At 38.6% G+C, this 24,240-nt stretch overlaps 1 protein-coding gene across 1 annotated transcript in view; it reads right to left on the bottom strand.

Moving 5' to 3' along the window:
• Positions 1–18,914: 18,914 nt before the first annotated feature.
• Positions 18,915–24,240, bottom strand: part of LOC139143241 (receptor tyrosine-protein kinase erbB-4-like) — a 30,306-nt gene continuing 24,980 nt past the window's right edge. The window contains exons 14-17 of the mRNA XM_070713385.1: positions 24,085–24,182; positions 22,015–22,248; positions 21,151–21,178; positions 18,915–19,331 (exon numbers count right to left, since the gene is read on the bottom strand). Coding sequence (XP_070569486.1) covers positions 21,173–21,178; positions 22,015–22,248; positions 24,085–24,182 — 338 coding nt within the window. The 3' untranslated portion in view covers positions 18,915–19,331; positions 21,151–21,172. The remainder of the gene's footprint in view (positions 19,332–21,150; positions 21,179–22,014; positions 22,249–24,084; positions 24,183–24,240) is intronic.

Raw genomic sequence — 24,240 nt, 5'->3', positions numbered from 1 at the left:
TGCATCCCAAAATATCCAATGTTAACATCTTTTTTCTTGTTCAGCAGGTCCTAAAGAACAAAAAATACCCAAGAAGTAGGGATGTGGGGGGGTGCACGGTGGGCCCCTCCAGCCCACGGACTAGTTCATATCCAGAGCCCCGTAGGGTCTGCCGCCGTCGCTTGAAAACAATCTCATGCACCCGGCCATATGGGCAGCTGGCCGGATCACAGTCGCTCGAGAGCTATTCAGCTCTGGGTCTATTCGCCCCATTGACGAGTATACAGAAGCGAGAAATAGTATTTCTCGTTTCTGTATACTCGTCTATGGGGCGAATAGTCCCAGAGCTGAATAGCTCTCGAGCGACTGTGGCCGGATGCATGACTTCCCGGAGAAGGCGAGCTGTCACGTTCAAAGCTCAGGATTATTTGTCGATCAAATTTCAGTAAATTTACCTTACCTAGATGAAATTTTGTCTATAGGCTGAAATTTCGCCGAAGTTTGACAAAATTACATCGATTTTTCAGGTTCATATGCGACATTTTTGAGTTTTGAGTGCAGACAGAAATAAGTTTTGAGGCAACATGGCTGCGACCCCATGTTGACCCCTAGCCCTGCGTACGATGCTATGTGCTACAGCTAACACACAGCATCGTACGCAGGGCCAGCGAGAGAGTTGCCGACATCGACGGTTATTTACGAGAAGTGAATAAAAGACTGTCATTTTTGGAAGCGATCGAGTAGCTGAGGTAGGCTGGGATACGACTTGGGCCCAAGAACGCTGAATTTCGGCAGTAATTTGGCTTTTTACGTCAAGTCCCAAAATGGATTTGAAGTCACCGACCCAACGTACGGGTCTTTGCAGGGCTGTGGTGAGCGGGGCGGTTAGCTGTAGCGGAACACACAGCATCGTACGCAGGGCTAGTTGACCCCCAAGTGAAAATGTGTTCGCGATCAAATATTCCTATATTTTTTCAGAATTTTCAACAAAATCATTGCTTCTTACATCTTTTGTAAAAATATAATACTAAAATAAAACTGCGATGTGCCATGTCTCCAGATTTCTAAAATATCGTTCGTTGACCGTTCGACACAAACTTGTGACGCAGTTGAAATTCAATACTGACCGCCAAATAAATGAGACGAGATCAGTCTAGACATCCTCCAAATTATCCAACCATTCGCATTGGAGTTCAGCTCGCTTAGAGTATCATAACATTTTTCGGCCTTTTAGATCGACCCTAATATCTCCCTTTAGGAAATAAATACACAAGCTACCTCGACAAAACTTCGTGCACCATGCACCATCCAAGACCAAAAGCACTACAAATCTGTCTTGACGTCATCATCTCCTTACATAGTAATCGTCATACCGTATTTTTTAGCAAAGGGGACACAGAATACGTCGGAGTATTCAGTTTCAAAACGTATTACATTGTGTGATGTTGTCAAAAAAAAGTCATGTTACTGCAGTGGTATAAATTACAAAACACAAAAGTTCAAATCAGTTTATTTTGGACTGGCTTTACCCAACATTTCATATTGTTTCTTATGCCAGATTTGACCACGTGCTTACTGGCGACCCCTTTTCATGCAAATTTTGTGTCAAATGATGTGTTCCCCTGGAAAAACAAAGTACGATTTCTAAATGAAGGAGGCGAAATTTGCCCTCAAGACTCGAAACCACCCCTTATGGGGTGTACCTAGCTATTTTTAACGAGCTTCTCGAATCTGCAGCTCTATTTCGAAATGATGGTCTGGTTTTCTCAGCTCAAGGATAAGTGTTCTCCATCGCTGTGGGCGTTACTATTCTCAACGGGGTACAGTTTCCAGTCGTAATGTTTTTCATTGTGTCCGGGATATAAAACCTTTCCTTTTCAAACTTTCTCTTTGATTAACACTAATCCACATCTTGTCAGTGATTAAACATGTTTCAAGTTTAAATGTTAAATTCTGGTCTCGAGCCCTCCTGTTCGACCAAACTGAAATTACCCCTCCCACTTTGGCTCGTCCAGTGGGTGTAGCAAGGGTCGTGCCATCGCCTAGTAAACGGAGGGTGCATTAATTGTTGCATTTCGATGCACATTTTGATTATATTCAGAAGATTTTGTGGCAAAAACTCAGATAGAGAAGCATTTATATTCACATCTCACTTATTCAAGACTGGCTGAGAGCAGCACTTCCATTCAGTTAACATCATTACGCCATTTATTATGCCAAGAAAGATGAAGCCAATACATTTTGCCCTCCCTGGTCTCAGCCAGAAATGGTTATACCTTACAGTTTTTTCCCACGGAATGAAAACAAATGTACTTGGGCTGAGGCCCAAGTACAATAATGTCTTTATTTGGAGAGCCAGCTCATAGATATAAAAAGGAATATGTACAATTCAATAGAAAAATGTCAAATATCTATAAAACATTCACATGAAAATAAAAATATACCGTTCAATCGATGAAGACATCGTAAACATCAAAAAGAAAACGTGAATGCAAAGAAAATGAATGTTTTTCCATTTTCTAGCATAGACAAAGCTGTACAAATCAGAGTTTTTACACTCTCCTTCAGTCTGCTAGTGAGATGTCATTTTAGACGGTGTCACTAATACTGAGTCTCTTTTTAATGCTTTTTGTTATAAGGTACACTGATATCATTCTTGCGTTTCTCGCTAAAAACACACAAGAAGTGAGAACAATACTTGAAGAACAATAGCTTTGAAAATATGTGAACTTTACCGCTGTGGAAGAAATCAATGGCACAGTGCTAGAGGGGCGTAACTCACTTTTTCAACAAACTGAGTGAGAGGGGAATAAAAGTTTTAAAAGCCCCTAACTCTAAAATTCAATTTGTTTGTAGTTAATGGTTATTTTGGTGAAGGGTAATGTCATAGACATATAAAATGTCACAAATAAATGTTATAATTATGAAATCTAAAATGTAGAGTTACTTCTGCCTTGCTTGCACAAGCATTTTGAGCACAAAAAGGAGGAACCCCATCATGAGTTATGCCCTTTATAGGGCGTAACTCATCATATGTTACCTCCTTTAGGCCAGTAAGGAAAAAAATAAATTGTTCATCGGAATGGCCGCTTCTACTTTGCCCGATTTGGAATTTTCTTTTTGATTTCGGCAAATTCACACTCCTGCATTGCAAATACTTTAGTACCACCGCTGGAGGCGCCCAATATCGTTGGATTTCGGCAAACTCATACTTGTCTTCTGCATTGCAAATACTTCAGTACCGCCGCTGGCGGCGCCCAAATATCGTCGGGTTTTCGCGGGCATGTGGGATTCTGATTGAATGAGACTGTTGTGCAAACACCGACTGTATATGTAATTCCAGGTGCCGCCAACTGGTAAATTTCATGAATTTCGCAAAATCATCACAAAACATGTTTTGAAGGCTGATATACCGATTTTTCGTATTTTTGACCTTGACCCAAAATTTGGAGGGGAAAGTAGAGCTGTTCGTAACTGCCCTCCCACTGGCATACATGGAAAATATGCCCTCCCACTGAATTTTGATGCCCGCTGCCCTCCAGTATCTATAGTCTGCCCGCTCCCCACTCCCCACAACATTCCAAGCTCCCCTCTGCCCTCTCCCCACTATTGAAATTTCCCATTGCCAACTAGATGCCTACTAGGCAACCCAGATCAACGCAAACCATGGGAGCAGCTGGCAGTATAGCTTGGAACATTGCTCCCCTCTAAGTTAGGCGCTAAATCTCCCCTCAAGTTATATCAACCACGCCGCTTTCCCCTCCCTCTAAGTATCTTCCGGTGCCCACTGTCAAAAATTTTCTCCCCGCCCACTGAAAATAGTGAAATTTCTTCCCCGCCCACAGTAAATATAGATTTTTTCTCCCCGCCCATTTTGATGTTTTTACATTTTGCGCGTGCAAAACAGGGCTGGAGTAAGTATGGAGTTACGCTCTTAGTGTACTGACTTTCTCGTTTTTCTTTTCCTGAGAAATCCGAAAGCGCCCTCGCACGGCCGGTGAATCACCTCTACTTCCTAATAGATTTTCTGACTAACTCCTCACCTAACTTAACACATCCGTCGGAGTATGAAACGGTTTTACCACGTATCTTTCACATGTTAATCTCAAGTTAAACAATAATTTATGCATGTCGGAAAACTCAAACTCAGGACTACGGATAACCAAAGTTCTATGCATGACAGTGAAATGACTAGTAATCTCCACAAAGCTTCCCCCGACATTGAATAACATATTTGGAGATAAAACTGATTTCTCACCAACATTTCGAAGGTCAAGTTAGGCGAGCATTGCTCAGGTTAGAAAACTAAAAATCACCTACTACTTTTTCTTACGGATTATCTTAGTGGGTAACCAAAGCACTCCACATGACAGTGAACTAACATTTTTATACAAAGGATCCCAATTTGGGAAAAAGTTCAGACAGGCACAAAAACAGAGCAACAATACAAACAATTTTCTGCACTTTGGATTGGCACGGGATCACTCAGGGTCATTGACCTTACAAGTACATCGGGGTAAAAGAGTTTTAGGCATGCAAAACTTTGCTATTTTTGGTCCTCATCGTTCCGTAGCTAAATGTCTTCGAGAAAGAATGTAACACTCTTAGCTTTTTGACTTCATTACGATCAGTAATGCTTAACCGAGGAGGCTTTTCATCCAAAAATTGACCTGCCAGGAGGCTGTATGTCGGAAAAAGGTGAATTATATGCTTGAATATAAGCTTAAACTGCAGAGCACGTGTAGTTATTTGGATTTCGAGAGAACAAACCGGAAAATTCGGCCATTTTGGGACGTTTTGTCCGCTCCGGCGGACACCTTTTTTCCTTGGGTGCCCGAAAACGCCCTCACACGGTCGATACTCGCTGCTTTCTTGATAGGGACAAGATTTTCTGACACTTCAAGTTAACAAGAACTTCTGCATGTCGGAAAACTCAAACTCAGGTACAGCTTTCCCTGTGGACTATGTATAACCAAAGCACTGGCATGACAGTGAACTAACTCATCTATACAAAGGATCCAACCATATTGGAAAATGTTCAGACAGGGCACAAAAACAAAGCAACAAATCAGACAATTTCTGCACTTTGGATTGACATGGGGTCGCAAGTACACTGGAGTAAAATGTTTGGTCCCGATTTTCGGTAACCAATTATGGGTAACCAAAGCAGTGCTTGTGACTATGAACAAATCCCCAGAAAGGTTGCAAAGATATTAAGACAAATATTACGCGCAGCACTGTTGGCTTTTTATGGGGCAAAAATCGTGGTAGCATTGTGTAGTCGGAAAATTGACCCGTTCTGTGGATGTATTTTAGGAAAGGTTAATAAGATATTTTACGTAAGTTTAAGCCACGAAGGAAACAAATTTATTTAATTTCCCAGCATAAGATCGAAAATTGGATGATGAAGTAATGTCGATTTAATCTGCAAATGTAAGCTCATCTGCTTTTCTTTTTAGGTTACACACTTGCTTTTAGAGTAATTTGTAATATTGCAACATTCAACTGTAGGGCACCGTGACCTAACACGTTTGAGAAATTTGAGAAATATGAATATCCAATTATTTCAAATTAGTTCCAGTCGTGTTAGTTTTGGATCTAGGCCGGAGACTGCCAGGCGAAAAGGGCAAACTTTCAACGCTCTGCCATTAGCTAACTCTACACTTCCATCAGAATAATATATTTTTTCTTACAAGTCTTTCACATCTCACACTTGATCTCAATAATCATGGCTGAAGGTCGTAAAACACGAACGGAAGTACTACTTTCCCCTGCGGTCAAAGTTAAACAAGCCCTGCTTGTTTAACTTTAGTTTAAGAAGTGAAAGATACGTGGTAAAAACAGATTTTTCCTCCTAGGGATGTGTAAATTCAGTTGAAGATAGCTTCAGAAAATGGTGTCCCCTCGAGGAACCAGAGCCGAGTACTCGGCCGTGTGGGAGCGTTTTCGGGCACCCCAACCCCCCGGAAAAACGTCCGCCGGAGCGGCCAAAGTTTCAAAAATCGGGAGAATTTTCCTGTTTATTCTCTTGAAATTCAAATAAATAAATTCGCTTTGAAGTTCAGGTTTTAATTCAAGCATGTAATTTACCTATTCTCAACATACAGCCGCCATGCAGGTGAATTATTGGGTAAAAAGCCTCCAGAGGCAGGTAAACTTTAAGGTAATATGCGCCTCAATGAAAGACTTAAACTTTTGCCTCAAACCTTTCCTAAAGAAATATTTCAACCATTCTCGTTCAAAATCAAGAATAAAAAATTGGGGGTCACCGTGCAAATTTTTGTACCGGAGAAATTGCAAATGACCCCAGATTTACCAATATTTTCAACTCAAACTGGCCGCCAACTCTATATTCACTCTATGGAGAAAAAATAAAATTTTCGATTTTCGAAAAACCAAAGACGATGAAAAGTTTTTTGTGTGCCAAGAGCTTTAAAATAAACCCCCACAAGTGGTAGATCAGAAAAGAATTGAAAAGATTCGAGAGTCCGAATAACTTTACCAGAGGCACATTCTACCTTAATCCAATCTAAAAACTGAGAGAGTGATATTATACACATATTGACTTGCCATGAGGGCAACAGCATACGTCTGTACTCCGAGGGACTGTGAGTCACCCCCAAAAACAGACTGTTTCCCCGAGGCCGTAGGCATCGGCTGTATATCCCCCCTCCGATTAATGAGGGAACAAACAACAGCAAAGCATGACCTGCGTTGAACTCTTACACTCCAGTGAACTTGTCGGGTCAATGACCCCCCGTATTGGGCATTTCAAAAAACATGGTGACCCCCCCTATCACCAAAGTCAAAAACAGGGTGACCCCCCATGAATCCACCGCCCCCCCCCAGGCCGAAGAAACTGACCAGTCCCTTAGCCTAGGTTCGGAACAATACCATCTTAGCCACATTAGACGTAGTTTCTATGTACACAAAACAAAACACGATGACGCCATGCGTTGGCAGTCGGCAAAGCCATACACAGCGAAACAATAAGATCTATCTTTTGGCTGTTTTTTTCCTTCAGTTTTGTTTTGTGGTTTCTCTACACTTTCTGCATTGAATCCCTAAACTGTACTTTAATGCCAAGTATACGTATTTAGCATATCAACACAACCTATATGAATATAATCTCTATTGTTATTATTGAAATTGCATTCAAGTCATTGGTAAACAATAAACAATGATCACTACACACATACAAGCCATGCTAACAGAAACTGAAAAAACTTGCCACAAGTTACAGCTTATGTCCCTTTAAAGAAAAAGGCTTACATCTACATTCAAACGCTTTCTTGACAGGTGTCATGAACTGATGGATAAGTATAATATATCACCTAAACAAATGATCACTGATGGCATCAGTAAGATTCCACCGTAGATTAAGGCCTCTTCCTACTTCGACCTAGGGGTGGATAATTTGATATCCTGGAGGGGGGGGGAGCTTGCCAGAACATGTTAAGTAAAGAAAATGTTTTGGCGTTTATTTGAAGTTTTTACTGAAATTTTCAGTATGCCCTCCATGCTCCCATAACATTTTCATAATCAGGAGAATGTTTCATAATTTTCATGTTTTGTTTCATTAATGCCATGTCATTTGATTATAATGTGAACTCATACTTTTACTGCTGTGTTACTTGTACCTAGTCTTTCATTTTGAAACATTGGAAAGTATTTATACATTTGTTCTTCTTCTTCTACAGTTTCTCATCCTGAAAATATCATTATTACTTAATTCAGCTTATAGCATGCACTGGATATCTTGTGTCTATTGTTGTTCTTTACAGTGATGTGCCAGGCTTATCATCCTCTGTCAACGAAAGCTTTTCTTGTACATCAGGAGTAAGCACTTATATATGTTTGTCCACCACTCTCTCTGAATACTCACCTAGTGCTTACTCCTCACGGCAAAGGCGGGGTATGCTTTATTTCAAATATATGGGACTGTATTAGAAACGTTTTAAAGTGTCAATTATTGATTATACTAGTAAACAAACAAAAAATGAACAAAAATAAATAAACAAACACCGTTCTTGATTGACAAACATGAATAAATATACAACTGTTTATTGGTTTATTGTTTATTGTAAATGGAAATAATAACTGAGAAACAATAAACAAACACACAAAAAAGAAATAAACAAACAAACAAGGAGCTTGAGTTCCTTGTAATACTATTAACAGTCACGAGACTAATATGGTATATGCAGTTCACTTTGCAGCTCAAGCACTGAACACCACCAATGTGTCACGTTGCGGAGGTATCATTTAATGTCTTTCGTTATCGACGAAAATAAAGGAACATTTTTCCTGACCTAGGACTGTATCATTTGATGTGGATTACACCGATTCACTATACAAAATTGAAATTTTCCAAAAATATAATCGCTTATCCGTGACCAACTTTCGTTATAAATATTTTCTCGTTTATTAGATGTGTAAACAGGTATTGCCAATTTAAGCGAGTGACACAAGAACCGCGAAATGGTTTCATGTTGAAATAAACAAGGGACTTAAATTGGTAATCACCGACAGAAGTCTTTTTGTGAAATTGGTCGATTCATTAAACGGTGACTTTCCAATGGTCAATCAAAATTAAGCGGAGTGCTTTGAGTTGTCTTTTAACGTCAATTACTTAAATGCTTTAATACTCTGCCTCCCTGCCTCCCTGCCTCCCTTCCTCTCTACCTACCGACCGACCTACCTACCTACCTACCTACCTACCAACTACCTACCTATCTACCTACCTACCTACCTACCTACCTACCTACCACCTACCTACCTACCTACCTACCTACCTACCTACCTACCTACCTACTACCTACCTACTTACATTTTACATCTGATATTTTCAATTTCCGAGCTACCATGGTTCTCAGGGGCCCGTTTTTAGTGACAATTGCGAATTGTTCTTGTCCTTATTGATCCAAAAGGTCTTAAAATAGGATGGTTTTGCATCATAAATAACTACTTTGTCACAAATTAACACAAAACAATATATGAACAATTTCGTTGAAGCATTGTTTGTTAATTGTATATTGCAATTTCACAATACCATGGTTTGGAAAGGCCCGATTTACGGACCATTACACATGGTTCTTGTTCCAATTCATCCAAAGCTCACAAAATACGATGGTTTTGCATCATAAGTGATTATTTTGTCACAGCCTTAACAAATTTCATCTTACATTTAAAATTATTTAAGAAATTTATTTGCAATTTTAGGATAAAAGGTCTACACAATTCCATCTAATGGGCTATTTGATATGGTTATTACCCTCATTGACCAAAAGGGCTACAAATACAAAGGTTCACCTACCTACCTACCTAGGCGAAAGGGCTCTAAATACCAAAAATATTTACCCTTTACTCTTAAATTAAGTAATATATGAACCGAATAAAAGTCAAATTTCACAGTGTCCGATTTCCACTCTTTCAGTATGTCACTTGGCAAAATCTCTCGCGTAACAAAACCACTTGGATGATTAAAATTACAATTTGTTTTAGGTTAGGCTCCTATTAACGTAATTTTGACTGAATGAATTTACAATTTCAGATTGACTTTAAACATCGGAGACAGAACATAGCTTTTATATTACACGTTAGAAGTGGTGAAACAGAAACACGATTGGAACTAATTTGGGATAAATGGATTTTTATATTTTTTAAATTTCTCAAAAGTGTTACGTGCCAGATAGTTGAATGTTGCAATAATACAAATTACTCATAAAAACAAGTGTGTAATTTAAAGAGAAAAGCAGATGAGATTAGTAAACATTTGTGTAGATTAAATCGTCATTACTTCACCATCCATTTATCCCCAATTAGTTCCAATCGTGTTCAAAATAAAGTGTTCTGAAAACGCACTAGAATTCGCATTCATTTTTTTTCTACGTGGGACCACCAACTATAAATTGATAACATTTGATGGTATTTTCATGATTTTTGTATTGTTAACAAATGAATTGTAATTCGAACTAGAATTTAGTTGTAAACTATAAATTTGACGTCATATACATACAACTGTGTTTACGACGATGAAACCACAGGATTTCAAAGCATCCAAAAGTAATCATGCGATGTGCCTAACTGAATGCACGATCTTTCAAACGAAGATGTTGTCAGCTGCAAAGAGCAACTTATTCGCTTCTTCGTAAAAATGCTTTGCCGACTTAGATTCATTCGAAAGAGTGAAGTGAGTTCTTCCTTTCATGCTGTCTGTCCATCACTGATTAGATACATTCCCATATATGTTGACTCCTGACGGCGGGCTAACTGGACTTCACTGCTCGGGAGATAAGGGACTGGTCAGTTTCTTCGGCCTGGGCCTGACCCCCCTATTCCAAATTTGAAAACAGGGTGACCCCCTATTCCAAATTTCGAAAACAGGGTGACCCCCCGCGCGACAAAGGTAAAACAAAAGGTAAACAATTTCATTAAAACACAGAATGACTGTTTGAAATATAAATATATGTAAAATATAATATATATATATATATATATATATATATATATATGTTATATTTTACATATATTTATATTTTAAACAGTCATTCTGTGTTTTAATGAAATTGTTGACATGTCAGTCGTAAGATAGGAATTTCAAAGTGTCAATCTTAAAGTTTGAATACAGTACATTTTGAATGAGCTGTGAATATATTCACACTTTCTATGCTTAACCAGATACCTGAACTGTTTTACAGAAATGGATGTAAATATACACATATTGACTGGCTAGGGGGCAACAGCATACGTCTGTACCCCGAGGGACTGTGAGTCACCCCAAAAAACTGACTGTTTCCCGAGGCCGTAGGCCGAGGGAAACAGTCTGTTTTTGGGGGTGACTCACAGGCCCGAGGGGTTAAAGACGTATGCTGTTGCCCTCATGCCAGTCAATATGTGTTTTGTAACACACCTCATCCGTAGCCATGCATAAGAACGTACTTACACAAACTTGTCGCATGTAGGTCTATGATGGAGTGGTTCAGTAAGAAAAAGTTTTTCCTAAAAAGACCGCAATACTTCTGCAAAACGTTCAATTCACTTTAATTATAGTTTTTGTCCGTATCGAGTCCTTGTTGGAAACCAAAGCATTCAATTCTTCTTTAGAAAGAAGGATAAACCAAGAAATTTCTGGATTATCGTTCCGATCGGCCGCAGACGACATCTTTGTTTACATTCCGGTCCGCGTTCGCGTCAAATATCGTTTTTGACGTCAGCGGGCATCATTTTTCAGAACTGATGCCTGGCAGGCAACAGTTCAAACGAATGATGCCTGATGACGTCGTTTACGTGGATCAGCACAAAAAGAACGCATCCCACGTGACTATCAATTGGCGAATTAGAATACAGACTGCGGATGAGGTGTGTTACAATCATTAATATCAAAGAAGAAAAAGAAGTAAATCAAAAACTTTGATGGGTGTTAAGACTTGCCAGCGATCCAATTAAATCTCCTGAGAAGCCAAACCTGATGTGTGCATAGTGTCTCAGAGGACCTTTTCTTTTAACATTGAAACGCATAAACCACAGCTAATAATGATGAACACTGCGTTTTTTAACTTATTTTAGTCATAAAAAGCATCTTTTTACAGAAAACCTGAGACACAAAGGAAAACAGTTGCATCAATGAGAACGAAAGATATCTTGTCATTTTTCTATCTCTAAAATAAGTCACTGTATCAAATATATATTGTGAAATAATAGTATATGTTGCTTTCTCATACTGAATTCTCATAGAGAGAACAGAAAAGTATCAGGAATTTGTCATCCTTTTCATATGAACTGCAGATTTCATAATGGTACACTTTCACTTAGCAAACATCAAGATATCTCTGACATATATCTCTGATTTATTAAAGTATGGCGCCCGAAGGGCGTGCTAAAAATATGAAACACCCTGATATCTCTGACATATATGTCTTGTATATTAAAGTCATACACAGAAAGGGCGTGCTGAAAAATGTCTAATATATTAAAGTAATGAGCTTAAAGACCACGCTGAAAAATATTGAACACACAGATATCTCTGATATATGTATGCTTGATATGTTAAAGTTTGGCGTGCTGAAAAAATATGTCTGATTAATAAAGTTACGCGCCCGAAGGGCGCACCGAAAAATGCAACTGAATGATGAAATTGTGGCTGACACGAGCATTTTAGGCAATGATGAGCCTGTGTCAAAGACAGGGTGGAGGCAGAGTGTGAGGGCGCTCTTGGACACCCAACAATAAGAATTCCGCCGGAGCGGAAAAAGCCCAAAATTGGACGAATTTTCCCGTTGTTTTCTCTTGAAATTTAAACAAATATACTCTTATTAGCAGATTAAGCATATTTTCAAGCATACAATTGACCTTTCGTCAAAGTACAGCCGCCTAGCAGATCGATGTTTTGATAAAAAGCATCCGGAAGTAGGTAAGCTTTATTCCAATAAATCTGAGTCTTGCATTCTTTCTAGGAGACATTGAACTGCAAAACTCTCTTACACTGGATCAATATTTTTCCCGAAAAAAGTGGCACGAAAGAGGACAAAGGATGTCATGCTTGAAACTATTCAATTTAGTGAACTTCTAAGGTCAATGACCTCAAGTACTCTGTGCCTGAAAACCACCTATACAACTACTTAAATGTATAGACACTACGGTACTCTGTACCTGCAGTCTGCGTATAGGGTACCTAAATTTTAAAAACTCTATAGTACCCTTTGCCTGAAATTCCCACATAGGGTACCTCCAATGTTCAAACACTATGGTGCCCTATACCTGAACACCACGTATAGAGTACCTCCATTGTTTAAACACTACCGTACCCTATACCTGAAATCCATGTACAGGGTATCTCTATTGTTCATCACTACGGTACTCTAGTGCAGACTAGTCCAGACAATAATTTGTTGTCTTGCTCTTTTTCTGCTCTGTCTGAACTTCTTTTTGATGTCCGTGGAACCTTCAGCTGTACCTTTGTATAGGTGTTTCACTGTTGATTTGTTCAGCTACGATGACAGTCCGTAAAGAGAGTAGTTCCCGAGGAGTTTTCTGATATGCTACCATGCTTGTTTTTACTTTTTATTGAACATATGAAAGATACGCGATAAAAACATTTTGATACTCCTACGGATGTGTAAAGTGATGCGGAGGCGTTAACTTCAGAATATGTTGTGTCTCTCAAGGAGAAAGAGTGGAGTACTCACCCGTGTGAGGGCACCAAAGACAAAATTCCGTTGGAGCGGAAAAAGGTCAAAAAGTGGCCGAATTTTCCCGATTTTTTTCTTCAAATTCAAATAGATATACTTTTATTATCAGTTCAATCTTATATTTTCAAGCATTTATTTAACCCTTGTTCGCCATACAGTCGCCTAGGAGATCAATGTTTGGATGAAAAGCCTCCGCTGGTGAGTAAGCTTCATTCCAATAAAAAAAACTGAGTGTTGCGTTCTTTCTTAGGAGACATGGAGCTGCAAAACCCGACCAAGTGTAGGGCGCCGCCAGCGGCGGTACTAAAATATTTCAATGCAGAAGTATGAATTTGCCGAAATAAAAAAAAAAATTCCAAATCCGGCAAAGTAGAAGCGGCGATTCCGATGAACAATTTATTTTTTTTCTTTCTGGCCTAAAGAATTACCACTTCGATATTATGTAATAACTTGCTTTATCCAAAATTACGGTATTTGTATTACCTGCAGACCATGACTTTTGCTGTTATTAACAATGATTTTGAAACTTTATCTTCATTTCTATGCATACCTTTATTGGATATTATTGGAATGCTGCACATTCTTGCCAATATGTAAAACAAAATAACTTATTACACTTGAAACCTTTAAGGGTACAAATCAAAGAGAACTGTGTGTAATTTATAGCAGTGAAAAGACCAGTGACCATGAGAAATAACAAGTGACCTTGAGAACTAACAAGTGACCATGAGAACTAACAAGTGACCATGATGAAATGACAAGGAACCCATGGTAATATTTTGCTGCTGATCATCATTAAACACCATGGAACTAATCTGGGATAATTGGATAGTGAATTAATGTCGATTTGATCTGCAAATGTAAGCTCGTTTGCTTTTCTTTTTAGGTTACACACTTGTTTTTATGAATAATTTGTAATATTGCAACATTCAGCTACTGAGAAATTTGAACAATATGAAGATCCAATTCTCCAAAATTAGTTCCAATTGTGTTCTTAACAGAAAACACTATCACCTTTGCACTTTGACACAAAGATCAAACGTCATTGGTAGAAACTGATGTCTGCCAGGCCAAAAGAGGATCAAAGCATGTGAAATTATTTAACATAAAGAATTCAAGTGATAAGTATTCTAAAATTTAATAAATAATGATGTATATTAAATTTAGCACAGAGTCAAGAACTAGAAATTCTTTGCTGCTGAAGAATGTACAAAGAATATAAAAGAAGATATAAATCATTTCTTTTCAATTCAAAATCATATATGTATGCACAGTACATAAAAGTTACACATAAATATTGTTGTCTGCATTTTAAAATGTTCATATTCTGAACACTGCTTTTGCACTGTAAATCTTCTAAAGATGAGATTAAAAATGTTGAGTTGCGCTATTGTTAATTCAACCTGCTAGTTAGCTTATAAAATGAACTGAATAGCTGAATTCAACTTGACAATGGCAAGACAGTCAAATCCTTACTACAGTTCAATGTCTTCTATTATCTGCTGTTTCAGTGTGTCTTATATCATTTGCTATCTCAACTATGCCCCTAAATGTAACACTTTCAGACAATGCTATAATGGAAGCTAAAAGCATTTTCTCTGACATTTTGTATGTTTAATTTGATATTTACATGACAAAGAAGCAATTTGCATGGCAGTCTCTGGAGCTATGTACAATAACGGAGGTCCTTTGGCATCATTAATGGATGTACACAGGCTTGTCATAAAATCTGCAGCCTATATCTTTCACTTAAACAGAAACTTCCATTATAAAAGCCGGATTATCGTAAATCTATGCAAATTTATAAAAGCCATGCTACTGATCGGACGTGCCGTGTTTTGTCCCAGAATCACATGATTTTACCATGATTCAGTAGTTCATTGTCATTGAATCTTGCACACAATATCTGTGAATATACAGCGACTAAAACCGAGTCGAAAATAAAATGAAAAAAAAGTTCCGTTTGTTGTCAGAGAACGCATAGGTTTCACAATGTGATCCTGTATGACCATTTGACTCCTATTTGCATATGTCACAAAAGTACCCATCGTGATTATTCAAATTTCTCATACCAAAGCAATGTTATGAGAATTCAAAAACTCCCGCCCAGTGTAAGCAAATGACTGCGTCATCAGTAATCCCATATTGTGCACCCAGAGTCCTGCAAGTTCCCTGCCGTGCTCATTATTTACACATCGTCCTTCAGAAGTCAAACTCATCTATGATCATCTATGTACATAAAGCTGACCAGCAGTATTGTTACATAACATTCATAGGTAGAAGCGAAAATAATACTTCATGTGGAAGGACAAATATCGTCAATTTTCCTAGATAAACTATCTCAATATTAAAATGTCTTTGAACTGTGTACTACTGCTCATACTAGTAAGAATGTATCACTTTTGTTTTGTTTGCTAAAAGAAGACTACTGACATAAACAAAATGTTTCCTAAAGTAATGTTTATATATTTATTAACTTTTCACTTTGGAAATCACCATGGAAATCTGCTTGATGAGGTCAATCTTCGCAGAAGATATGAGGTTCTGACACTTTGTAATATCCTGCAATGATTACAAAACTGTAGAGTTCTGCAATGGTTGCAGATCTGGAAATAACGCCCTCCACAAAGTGTGACTACTTATAATATATAATCCCATGGTATTTTTCTCCGTTTGACGTCATCGTATACGAGTGCTTTTCGCGGAGCCGTACAACTTCGAGCCGAAGTCGAGAAGTTGTGCGGCTCCGCGAAAAAACACGAGTATACGATGACGTCAAACAGAGAAAATAACATGGGATATATATTTATCACATGAACAGTTCTTATTTTCTTTTGACGTAGATGGATCAAAATTATCGTAACAAATTGCATGACTTTCGTCGCGATTTGTGTTTTACTTACGCGGATTACTTTCATTTAAAGAGTAAAGCGGCCCGTCACCCAGGAGATACTTTCATTCATAAATCCCATCAAGCTGATATTTGCTACATCAAATGGTATCTCCACCAACTAGACATACGGATTCGGTCACGTGAACGTGTCAATCATTGTCTCGCGCTGTACCGATGCCACAGTCCCTCTACTGTGACCGATGCCGAGGCAAGATGGCCATCGGCAGACTAGCTTTCACCGTGCTGGCGACGGATATAGCCATAGTATTCAGAGTTACTTAGAGTATTTACAAATAGATTTATGAAGTAAATGCAACGACACGATCGAAACAGTAAGTCTCATTCTCAGATATGCTATGGCTTTCAAAATATCACACAAGTTTACGACCTTGGCGAGCGCGAAAGATTACGTTCGATGCCGGGTTCGATGACACACTTATTCTGCATGTCTGTGCCCACAACGTTGCCGTCACTGGTCTCAGCCGGTGTGAACTGGTCGAGGTCAATCCCGATCTCGGTCCTCAATATTTTCGTCTTACGGACTTTGATGTTTGCAGTGACACATATCTAGCCCGTGGATACATACTAATTTTGTTATTTGACGGAAACTCTGTTTTGAGTGTTGTCTGAGTCAACTTTCGAAGTACATGGGATTCCACAGCGCTGCACACAGCTCGACGACAGCTTATGTCTTCGCTACAGCCTTATGCCGCGCTGCAAGTTTGATTCCGAGCAAGCATCCCGGGCAAGAATTTACGGAGTTTTAGTGCGATTAAGGATATTGATCGTTGTAAGTCGAATGACTTTATGCTTGTGCCTCCTTTCCCGAAGATTATACTGTCCTCATTTATTCACAATTCAGTTTAACTTATGTTGAGGTGTAGGTTTCGGTTTTATCGCCAACCGGGATCGTAAGGCACGACGTCCACATTGAGCCTACACGACTCGACTGGAGCCGGGACATTACTGAGCCATTAAAATAAAACGATCGTCGGTATCTCCATTCGATTCTCGGAAAAAGCTATAGTCTTAGCGACTTGAAATTTCGTTGGAGAAATATGCCTTCTATGTTTCCATGTCTGGATTTATCGGGTCACCTTTTTGTAAAAATAATGTGCGAGCTTAGCACAGCATCGATGACAATTAATCTGTTTGTGTCACGACGCCTGCAACTATGCACGAAAAAAGTTCCGGTGATGACGCACAACAGGGGTAATTCGGATTTCGTATCCGTCCTGTTTACGTCACACAGGTGAAAATTCGGGCCAGTTCATGTGATAAAAATGTTTATCACATGAACTTGCCCGTATCTCCACCTGTGTGACGTACACCAGCACAGATAAGAAATCCATATTACCCCTGTTGTACGTCATCAACCGGAACTTTTTTCCTGCAATGGTACCGTTCGTACGTGCACGTCGCGACACAGACCGATTTGTCGTGATTGATGCCGTGCTCTCAGCTCATAGCATTTTGACAAAAAGGTGACCCGATAAATCCAGATATGGAAACATAGAACGCATGCCCACGAAATTTCGAGTCGCTAAAGCTTTAGCTATTCCCAAGAATCGAATGAGGATACCGTCGATCGTTTTAATGGCTCAGTAACGTCGCGGCTTCAGTCGTAAGGCTCAATGTGGACGTCGTCGTACCTGGCGATCGATCGCCAAGCAGGGCGTACCTGGCAATCCCGTCTGGCGTTAACCCGAAAGCTACACCTAAACGTAAGTTCAACTGAATAAATGAATACCGTATAATTTTTAGAAGGCACAAACAGCAAGTCATTCGACGAACAACGATAAACTTTCCTCATCACCTAAAATTCCATAAATTCTCGATCAGAATCGAACCTGCAACGTAAGGACTGCATGGATAGTGCAGTGAAGACATAAGCTGTCGAGCCTGAAATCTACAGTGCAGCGCTGTAGAATCTGATGTATTATCCAGAGTTGACTCGAACAACACTCACAACAGAACAGAGTTCCCGTCAACACAGTCCCTCCACCAAACGGTCAAGTAACAAAATTGGGATGTACCTACGGGCGATATATGTGTCACAGCAAACACCAAAGTCCGTAATACGAAAACATTGACGACCGAGATGGCCACCGGGGGATACCGATGACTGCAGTGCCAACTACAAGCGTATAAGCTTACACTCTGTGTCATTGATCTGAATCTTGCGGGCTCGCAAAGGTCGTAACTTGTGATATTTTAAAAGCCAGGGCATCTCTGAGAATGATAACTACTGTTTCGATCGTGTCATTGCATGAACTTCAAAAATATAATTGTAAATATTCTAAAAAACTCAAATACTATTGTAATATCCGTCGCTAGCGCGGTGAAAGCTATGTTCGCCGATGGCAGACTTGCCTTGGCATCGGTCCAGCGCGAGACAATGATTGACAGGCGCACGTGACCGAATCCGTATGTCTGATTGGTTGAGATACCATTCGGTGTAACAAAATTTAGGCTTAATCGGATTTATGAATGAAAGTGGGTGACGGGCCGCTTTACTCATTAAATAAAACTAATCCGCGTAAATAAAACACAAAATCGCGATAAAAATCATGCACTTTGTTACATTATTTTGATCCATCCACATCAAAGAAAAATAAGAAGACTGTTCATGTGATAAATATATAATCCCATGGAATTTTTCTCTGTTTGACGTCATCGTATACTCGTGTTTTTCGCGGAGCCGCACAACTTCTCGCCTTCGGCTCGAAGTTGTACGGCTCCGCGAAAAACACTCGTATACGATGACGTCAAACAGAGAAAAATACCATGGGATTATATATATTAACAGTAAGAGGTGATACTCTTAAAATTCAATTCTTTTGCTGAAGATGCCAACATTTTTTGCTTCATTTATTGGCACAAACACAGGAAGTTTACATAATTTAGTGATATTCATACTTTGATCACAGATGCCCGTGACGTGTCATGGTTCATTGTTCTCAAACCCACTGTTGCAAATGGCACATCAAGGATTAAGCTTGAAAATGTATCATTTCCATGGGTGCAATGATTCACATCTGTTCTTGTCACTGTGGATCAGAATACAAAGTATTGGTCCATGGTTTTTCAGGTCGGACATAGGCATCATTACAGACAATCACAAACTTCAATGCACATTGCTGGTTGCAGTGTTTGTCCCACTGATGCATGCCTTGGTATCCACTCTTGGCCTTTTCTTGACTAAACTGGCCAACAAGTTGAATGCCTTCATCCTCTTGCGCTATTCTACCCTTCAGGTTTTTAATGCCCTTAAAGAAAGCAAGAATAGCATTGCGGTAATTGAAGGTACATTATCTGGTAGTCTACTGGTGGTGTATGTACTGGTCACAGTGCATCACGGTAAGATTAAAGTGGATCCCAAACACAAATTCCAGAAAATATAGAAAGTAAAAGGTCTGAGAGTTCTCTCCTCAAAACCAGTCTGAAGCTCTGGCCAACTAAAAGACGATTCCATGTTATTACATATGTTCCAGTTTTGTATTAGATTGACCCTTCGTGACCCTAACTAGAGATCGCCCTCTATCTTTCTTAAGACCCTCTGACACAAAGGTCAAGAAACTTCTTGGTAAAGAAGTAAAATGTTACAGATTAAATTACGCCAACGCAGACACATTTTCTTCCACTGTCTTAAGCAAGGAGATATGCCTCGTGGATCTGACAAAACACTCCAGGCAAAAGTAGGACTGTAGACGCAAAATGTATGTTGATTTCTTTTATCACCTCCCAAATATTTAGAGGACCACTTTGAATGCAGTGCTTAGATATTTTATTAAAATGTAGTTCTTTTCTTTGTTTACTTCTAACTTGATTTACCTCGACTCTCCGGCATATACAATGAATGACCTTGTATTTTAATCTCTTTATTTACCCAGTTTTCACCACTTCTTGAATAAACCTATCCTAAACCAAAGCAACTGAGGGTGGTTATTTCTTGGAGTGGTTGGCACTTAGCGGATACAAAAGTAACTGGACTCCGCCACAAGTTTACTTGCATCAGAGCTCACGCATTACCATCAGTATTTGCACTGCAGTGCCATACGGAAAATGTTATGTCATACTTTATGTTGATAAGCACTCGTAACCAAGACTACTTTTGTTTTTAAACAACCAGTATCTTACATGCAAACTGATCATCTGCAAGCTGTACTACTAAACAAGAGAATTCAAGAACCATCTTTATAAGCACGGAGGATTTTAAAACGATATCTAGGACAAAGATTAATCTAAAGACAGAAAATTTCATTTCTGAAAGTTTTGATACATTCAGACAGTGACCGCAGTGTTATCTCATATTTCTTTCCCATGTGATTACCAGCTCTCACTGGCTCCAGCTCCTTCATGAAATGATAATAGTTCACCTGTGTTTCTTTGTTACTGATATTTCTAATATATTTATAAAACATTTTAGCATTGACCCTGTAAATTACAAAAGAGGAACTATTTGCTCTGTTCTCACGCCTTCATTGCAGCAAAATGCTTGAGGGAGACTTGTTTCGCAAATACACAAACCTTGATTTGACCTGTAAACATGTAAATAACTTTACAAAATCAGTCACCAGGTGTGTGTATGTGTGTGTCCGTGTGTGTGTATGTGTGTGATGCAATTAGCCAATGAGAATTCAATGTCATCGGTGCTGAAACCGGATTACAAAAATGAGAACTTGAGATACATCATATGGCCAAATTTCAGACAAACACAGCATTTCAGGCATCGTTTTTGCATGTTTTAAGTTGTAAATAATAATGAACCCATGGCGAGATGGCAAGCGAGCCGTACTCTGGATATTTGCACTGGGACTTAATTTCCGGTGTAATCTGGCATCTGTCCCGTGCACTTGCTGGATGTTCAAGGAGGGACAGCCGTACAATACACCACAATTAAGCCCTTTGGGCACATGCACTGTCTCTAACCATGGGGTTCTGCCATATTATATGCAATGAAATGAGATCATACACTTTAAGAAAATACCATCTCTCTAGTTATAACTCTGCATGCCAATAATTGTGCATCCCTGTTCTCAGTTATGTGCTCTTGTGAAGAAGAGAAAGTAACATAAAGCTACTAACCTGATTTGAAATTCCATGATTACTAAACCTGTGAAAGGAAGGGTGAACATATTATATTATATCATGCTACCATGCGCCATTCTCATTGGACAAGACCTCATTCTACCGGTGCTAAACTACTGTTTTAGCACTGATAGTGGTGGTTAAACGGCCCCCTACACTGTTAGCAGTGCAAAAACGGGCCCCTAAATCAACATTTTTGAAAATTGCCCAGTAAGTGCATTTGAACCTAGCTGTCTAAACCATAGACCCTCAAGAAAAACCGAAACAGTCCACTTTGTTTCAAAGACCGAAGACCGAATTTTGATACAAAGATAAAGTGTGGGTCTATAACCACCTCCTGGTGAAAATAAGTTGGGATCGATGATGAAAGACATCTCTGAAGCAGCACATTTGGTTGAGATGCACACAAATTATTGCATTATAAGAGCAACAGCATACCTTGCACTTTGCTTAATAATATTATGGGAGTCGAGACGCATTGATGATCATTACAAATTTAAACGCAGAAACAAAACATTTCATCTTTGAGAGATTGCACTGTTGTCGGTCTAGTAATTCATTGCCATTCTTAGTATAATAATGATATGCCTTAATACAGCTGAAACATTTTGAAATTTACTCTACTTTTAAAACATGATTATCAATACACATTTAAATACAGAAACAATGTTTCATCTTTAGAGATTGCGTTATTTTCTGTAATAGCCATCCTATGATATGCCTAAATACAGCTGAAACATTTTGAAATTTGCTTTACCTTGATTGCATTGTAATAAAAGAAGAAAAGCTAAAAAATTGATAGTGTTGCTTGAACTTTTAATTCTGACTGAAGTGAGTGGCTATGTCTGTATGTCTACTTACCTCAGGGCTGGGAACATCACTATATATGTGTGGAAGACCAGCACTATTACTGGCTCCATTGTAGTTATGTGGAATACCGCTACCACTACATGTACCATCAGTGCCATCACTCAGGGTTGTGACAGGCTGAAGATAATCATCAGCATCCATCAGTAATTCTGACTCCTCATCAGGAACTAAATTGCCGTAATATTCTTCCTTTGATGGGCTGGGCAATGGTTCTTCACATTCACTCTGTTGGAAAGTGATGTAAAGCTTCGTTATACTTTCTTCTACTTTATTTTCATTGGTAGCCATTGGCACCCTGTATGGATGTATTTCTCCTGCATGATGTCACATGTCACCAGGGGTCAGGGTTCAAGGGTTGACACCTTATGCAAATGACCGAAGACTTCAGCAAATACCTCATTTGACTTATTCAAGGGACAAAGCAACTATTCTTCATGAAGTTGTTTGATGCAAGATACTTCTGACATTGTTTGACATGTTGAAAGATACTGAATGAATTGGTGACCATGCACATATTTGACCCTGGTTTTAGACATGATACATGGAACCACCGTGAAAATGAAAATTAATGGTCATGACCAATATTTCATTTTCGCCATGGTTTCATTTGATTTGTCTGAAACCAGGGTGGAATATATGCATGGTCACCAATTCATTCAATATCGTTCAACATGTCAAACAATATAAGAAGTATTTGGCATCAAATAAAATTCATGAAAAATGGCCGACTTTAACCCTTTGAGCACCAAAATCACTTTTTGTTGCCTACATCAAAATATACACCAGTCAACTTTTTTCTAAATTTTCCAAAAATTTTGATAAAAATTTGAAGCCCATAAAATGTAATGTTCATTTGCTCCAAAATTGTCAAAAAAATTACACAAAATTTCACAAAATAGGTAAAATGTTGCACACTATAATTTTGGTGGGGAAAAAAGGGTTGATTCCATTATATATGCTCAGCTGGAATCTGACCTGCATAACATTTGAAAGCTCGCACATATTAGAACTGCTGCTTCAGAGCTCAACGCGTCATGATGCTGAACAGATCTACAGCTTGAGGTTAATTTTCATTGTTAAAATTGAGTCAGGCGAAGCTCAATGAACTCACAAATGAAGAGTTTGCACAAGCAGCTACAGCAATGAAACAACAACATAAGTTTTTAAATTTCTTTTCGAGCATTTTTGAAGTAAATTTCTTATAAGATGGATGTTTAGTCAATGCGTTGCATTACCATATTGTATGGAATCAACTGTACACACATGTGCTAACTTTATGTAAACATCAACCACCTTCCCCCAAGTCTATTAAGGTAGAAGACGCCTCGGGAACACAAGTTTAGACTCTCAATCTTTTACAATTATTTTCTGATATACCACCTATGAGGTTCATTTTAAAGCTCTTGGTTTAAGAAAACCTTACACAAGCTTAATTTTTCAAAATGTGAAAATTTACTTTGCTCCATAGAGTTAACGCAGGGATGAGAGCCATTTGAATTTCAAATATCGGTAAATGTTAAGTAATTTGTTTCCCTATAAAGTAACAAAATTTACACTGTGACCCCCAATTTTTATTCTTGATTTTGAAAGAGAATGATTGAAAGATTCCTCCAGGGAAAGTTTGAGCAACAGTTTATAGTCTTTTACTTTCTAAGGCAAACTACCTTAACCATGAGGTTATCCTAGAAAATGTCCCCTCCCCGTTAAAATGATATAATAATGACAAAATAATCACCAATGATAACCTAAGTTTCAAATGAAGATATCATACTGAAAACTGGGATAATAACAAAATAACGGAATATAGGTAATAACTAAATAATGATCGAATGACAAAGAAATGGTAAACTGATACTGACATAAGTTCTAAATAAAGAGATCAAGCAAATTTTGGCAGAGTTCTCATCCATTGCTTCCTTGACTCATAAATCTCTCTTGAAAGATTGAATTTATGTGTCCATATTAATTTTGTGTATTAACTGAGAGCAGCTGTGGCCGATTACAGGCTTTCAAGCAATTCTGATTAAATCAAAGTATCTAAAAGAAATGACACAATCTTACCTCTAGCATCAAGAAGCGTTGAGGATCCTGTGCCATTTTGCTGAAGTTTTCAACCAACTCTTTAAAAGTGGGTCTGCTTTCTTCATGCAACATCCAACCTACCAATGGTATTACAGAAAAAAACCTATGAAATAACATTCCTATAGAATGGCTATC

Source organism: Ptychodera flava, chromosome 11 (genome assembly GCF_041260155.1).
Source record: "Ptychodera flava strain L36383 chromosome 11, AS_Pfla_20210202, whole genome shotgun sequence".
Classification (NCBI taxonomy): Eukaryota; Metazoa; Hemichordata; class Enteropneusta; family Ptychoderidae; genus Ptychodera; species Ptychodera flava.
Note: the sequence above shows the minus strand (reverse complement) of the source record. Positions and strands in the feature narration are given on the sequence as shown.